Genomic DNA, 5,622 nt, shown 5'->3' with positions numbered 1-5,622 from the left:
TGAATTATATGAAGAGGAAGGTGACATCAGGATTGGAAAAAAACTCATTAACAACCTGTGATATGCAAATAATACAACCTTGCTTGCTGGAAGCGAAGAGGACTTGAAATACTTATTGATGAAGATCAAAGACTACAACTTTCAGTATGGATTACACCTCAATATAAAGAAAACAAAAATCTTCACAACCAATAAATAGCATCATGATAAATGTAGAAAAGATTGAAATTGTCAAAGACTTCATTTTGTTTGGATTCATAATCAGTGCTCAAGGAAGAAGCAGTCAAAAAAACCAAACAATGTTTTACATTAGGCAAATCTGTTGCAAAAGGGCTTTAAAATATTAGAAAGCAAAGAAGTCAGTTTGAGGACTAAGAGGGACCTCACCCAAGCCATGGTGTTTTCAATAGCTTCACATGAATGTGAAATTTGGGGAATGAATAAGGAAGATCCTAGAAGAAATATGTATTGAGAGCCACTAATTCTCAAACACTGAGCGCACACAGACAATGGACAAGTACACAAATAGTGACTCAGCTGATGCAAGTGCTGCAAAACCAAGTAAAACTATAAGATAGAGAGTGATGGATGCTATTTTAGGTAGAAGGAACCCTGGTAGCATAGTTATTGTTGTTAAGTGCCATCAAGTCAGTTCTGATTGTATAGGGTTTCCAAGGAGTGGCTGGTGAGCCTGAGCAGCCTACACTGCAATTCAAACCGACCTTGTAGTCAGTCCAGCGCATGAACCTGCAGTACCACACCAGGACTCTGGTAGCACAGTGTTTAAAGTGAATGGTCATAGTACAAACCCACCACCCACTTTAGGGGAGGAAGATGTGGCAGTCTCCTTCTGTGGCCTAGAAAACCCTGTGGGACTGTCTTATTCTGTCCTATAGGGTCACTATACATCAGAACCGACTCAGTGGCCAGGGATTTGGTTTGGTTTATTTTAGACAGAAAGGGAATTAGAAGATACTGTATTGAGTCCTTAACCCTCTGCATTTTTTAGTTGAAAAAGGTAGTTAATAATGAGTTTTCTGTTTAATTCATTTATATGTAACATGATTGAATTTTTTTTAAAAAGTAAAAGTTTTTCTCATAGGACATCTGGGTTCTAGTTCTAACTATTTTTAAACAGCCAAGACTGTTTACATTTCAAGGCTGGTTTCTCCTTTGGGAAAATGTGGATTATACATATTTATCTAGGGTGGTTTTGTGTAGAAAATTTGCAATACACGAGACAGGATTTTGTAAAAGTGAAATGTATTGTGCAAATATAAAATATCATTAGGTGGAAACTTCCTTTCCATCAAAAATGTTTTTAAATTTAAAAATTTTTTAATTAAAAAAATTGTTTTTCTTTTGATCTCTTTTCCCTCTTTCAGAAATAATGCAATCAGAGAGTTTTAATTCTAAATACCTGCAAAATTCTTTCTCATATGATGTTAAGCGACTGGTGTACAATGAGGAGACCTTTCAACAGGAACACAGAAGGAAGGTCCCTTCCTCAGGGAACTTGGACATCAACATTACCACCTTCAGACATCACGTCCAGTGCCGGTGAGTGTGCGCGATCCTTCAGCTGCCACCAACCCGGGCAGGACCCAACCCATCCTGATTCCATCAGTGCACATCTCTCTTGTCCTTCTCTGACTTTCTGTTCCCAAACCATGACACTTATTGAGTAATTTTTCTTCAGTTTACATATATATTTATGTGTGTGTATAAATATATGGAGTCCTGGTGTGGTGCTGCAGGTAAATGCACTGGACTGCAGGGTCGGTTTGAACTGCAAGGCATGCTATTCAAGCTCACCAGCTGCTACTTGGAAACCCTATACAGGGCCCTCATGTCCATCAACACAGAGCTCACCACCACATCTAGGACGATTCCAGAGAAGACCATGTGACTAACCTGGTCCTAATCATTCAGGAGCTCTTAACCCGCTTCTGTGCTTTTAGAACTCTGGGGAATTTATAAATCTCTCCAGAACAAGTTTTCATACATAAAACACATTGGATTGTGAAGGAAAGTAGTCATATACAATGATCAAAAGAATTTTTCAATGTTTATTATTTAATAATGTGGGTTTAAAAACTGCCCTGGAGTCCTGGTGTAGCACTGTTGGATAAACACTAGGTGGCTAATTGCAAGGTCATCAGTTCAAACACACCAGCTGAGTCAACAGCTCTTAAATAACAACAATAACTACAATGGAGCCCTCGTAGCGTAGTGAGGTACATGTTGGGCTGCTAATCACAAAGTTAGCAGTTCAAATCTACTAGCTGCTCCGCAGGAGAAAGATGAGGCTTTCTACTATAAAGATTTACAGCCTCAGAAACCTTATTCAGGGTTGCTGTGAGTTGCAATGAACTCAGTGACACACACCACCACCAACAACAACTACCATATTTCCAAAATATTGATAGAAATGATATTTCAAGATAGCCTTAACAATTGTGACCTGATCCAAGAATATTTGTGATTTTTTATTGGTGACATAGTCATATTATGGTTTATTGTCAATAATCACTATGGAAGGAAATAATAAATTTCAGCTAAAGGTTAATGAAAATAAAGACAAAATTTTTCCTATCCAAATTTACAGAATCTTCTCCCTCCACACAAATTCTATCTGAAGACCCATTAGGGGCCCAGAGATCCCACAGACCCCAGAGTAAGAACCCTTGATGGCCTACATCACGATATTAACCCTACTCATTCAAGTCATCATCACTCATCCTGTGGATTTACATTGCCTATAATTGGTATGTGGAGTCCTGGTGTGGTGCTGTGGGTTAATGCACTCGACTGCAAATTGTTTGAACCTTAAGGTTGGTGGTTTAAGCCCACCAGTTGCCCTTTGGAAACCCTATACAGGGTCGCTGTGGATCGAATGGCACTTAACAACAACAACAATTGCTGAGTGCTGGATGACAAGCGGCACAGGATCATGCATAGCCCTGTTTCAGACCTTCGCCTCTCTGAAGCATCCTCTTTTGTCATATTCTACTTTTTAGAAGTTATGGTCTTGGATGGGTGTGCCACTATAGGAGAATCACTGGAGTGCTAACCACAAGGTCTGTGGTTTGAACCTACCAGCTGCTCCTATGGTCACTATGAGTCAGAACTGACTCTACAGCGCTTAGCAACAACAACAACATGGTCTTGGACAGAGGTGTATCTAAGGCATGGCAAATGTGATCTGTGCTCTGCGCACCACTTGAAGGGGGCACCCTGAATTTCTGTTAACCATGGCAGTGAGAGTTCATTTAGTAGGTACAATAATGCTTTCGTACTTGAGAACCTCCATGGATCAAGGACTCCTGGTGTGGCACTGTAGGACCAGACTGGATTGTGAACCACAAGGGCAGCAGTTCAAACCCACCAGCTAGCTGTTGCTTGGAAACCCTGTACTGGGTCGCTGAGTCGGAACTGACTCGATAACGCTTCGCAACAACATGGGCAGGAGAGTACTGATGCAGCACTGTAGGATAAGCATTGGGCTGCTAACCACAAGGTCAGTGGTTCAAACTTACCAGCTACTTCGTGGAAACCCTATACAGGGTTGCTATGAGTTGGAACCGACTCATTGGCACTTAACAACAAACAACAAGGATCAAGGCAAGCAGCTCTGGTTGCACTGTGCTGCTACTAATGGCAAGGCCAGCAGTTCCAATCCACCAGCCACTCTGTGGGAGAAAGATGAGGCTTCCTATTCCCATTAAAGATTTACAGCCTCAGAAACCCTATACAGGACCGCTATGAGTTTGAACAGACTCAATGGCAAATAGTCACCACCAACCACCATGGGTCAAGGGAAACTCTGTGATCTTACTCTGCAAAGTATAGAAAGAGGAGAAATGGAAAAGATAAAAGAAAAATGACTTTGAACATATCCTAGATTAATTTTCATCAATGAAAGCAAAGAAAGTGCAGTTATACTTTTCATGTGGCGTCATCATATGTTAAGTAAAAGATTAAAGAGCTTGACTTGTATTTTTTTTTTTTTTTTTCCATTTTTGTTTTGGGTTTTTCCTGATGACCTTTCTTTGAAGATGTATCTTCTGTCGCTCTAGCTGTTCCAGGGTGTTCTGCTTGTCCTTTCTAGTGGGAATGTCCCACCTCAGAAGGTTGTGGATGAGGCTCAGGATTCCACCTAAGGTTCTATATACTGCAAAGGCTCCGCAAGAGCCCTATTTCACTGGGGAAGTTGTAGAACTCCTTTTAGGTTTTCCAATCAGTTATAGGCTGAAGACAGGCTTATAAGCTTTCTGTAATCATGCTTCCCGACATTCTCTTCTATCCCACTCAAGTGTCTATTTGACAATAGTAGGCAAGGGAAACCAATATTCATAAGACAGTCAAGCTTCTTAGTATTACTTCCTCTCTTCAGACTATGCCTCAATCTCTGTATCACAGAGCCCTGTTGTGCCATGCATCACTATTTACCTGTGTCCCATTTAGCCCGTGCAAACCTGTGTCAGTGTTCCCTTATCTACCTTGCTTTTCCACCCCTCCCCCTTCTTGTGTATTGCCCTTCCCAACACCTAAACTATGATGTATCTGCCCCCTGCCCTATGCTCTACCATCACCTCCCTCCACCCCCACCAGTAACCAACCACGAAAAAAAAATGTTTCCCCCTTTTAGTCTGGGTGTCTTTTCTTAAGCTTTTACAATAAGGGTCTTATGCAATATTTGTCCTTTTGTGACAAATTTCACTCAGCATAATGTCCTCAAGGTTCATCCATGTTATGTGGTGGCTTACAGATTCTTTGTTATTCTTCAAGGTAGCATAATATTCTATTGTATGTATGTACCACAGTTTATTTCTCCACTCTTCTATTGATGGGCATTTAGGCTGTCTCCATCTTTTTGCTATTATGAATTGTGCTGCTATGAAATTGGTGTGCATATATCTCCTCGTGTTATAGCTCTTTTTTCTTGTGGATTTATACCAAGTAGAGGAATTACTGGATCATATGGTATTTCTATTTCCAACTTTCTGAGTAAGCACCATATTATTTTCCAGAGTGGTTGGACCATTTTGCATTCCCACTAGCAATGTAGGAGGGTCCCAGTCTCTCCACATCCTTGCCAGCATTTATTGTCCTCTGCATTTTTGAACTTCGCTGCTAGTACTGATATGAGATGATATCTCATTGTTGTTTTGATATGCATCTCTCTAATGGCTAATGATGGTGAACATTTCTTGATATGTTGTTGCTTGCCCAAATCTCTTTCTTGGTGAAGTGTCTATTCATGTCTTGTGCCCATTTTTAAATTGGGTTACTTATCTTTTTCTTGTAGCAGTATTACAGTTTCTTATGTTGTTGTTGAGTGTCATCGAGTCGATTCTGACCCATAGCAACTCTGTAGCGTGTTTCCAAGGAGCTACTGGTTAGCTTGAACTACCAACCTTGCAGTTCAAACTGATTTTGCAGTCTAGCACATTAACCCACAGCGCCATACCAAGACTTAGAGATTTTAGAAATTAGTCCATTGTCTGAGAGATGAAGTTTGGTCATCTTGGCCTCCAAGGAGCACTCTGGCTGCACTTCTTCCAAAATGGATCTATTGGTTCTTTTGGCAGCCCATGGCACTTTCAATATTCTCCTCCA

The 5,622-nt window shown here is 40.7% G+C and overlaps 1 protein-coding gene across 1 annotated transcript in view; it reads left to right on the top strand.

Moving 5' to 3' along the window:
- The first annotated feature begins 1,390 nt into the window (after positions 1–1,390).
- The window catches only part of SLC26A8 (solute carrier family 26 (anion exchanger), member 8), an 80,283-nt gene continuing 76,051 nt past the window's right edge, over positions 1,391–5,622 (top strand). The window contains exon 1 of the mRNA XM_006860568.1: positions 1,391–1,560. Coding sequence (XP_006860630.1) covers positions 1,391–1,560 — 170 coding nt within the window. The remainder of the gene's footprint in view (positions 1,561–5,622) is intronic.

The sequence above is a fragment of the Chrysochloris asiatica genome, unplaced genomic scaffold (assembly GCF_000296735.1).
Source record: "Chrysochloris asiatica unplaced genomic scaffold, ChrAsi1.0 scaffold00038, whole genome shotgun sequence".
NCBI lineage: Eukaryota > Metazoa > Chordata > Mammalia > Afrosoricida > Chrysochloridae > Chrysochloris > Chrysochloris asiatica.
This window is presented reverse-complemented; position numbering and strand designations above follow the sequence as displayed.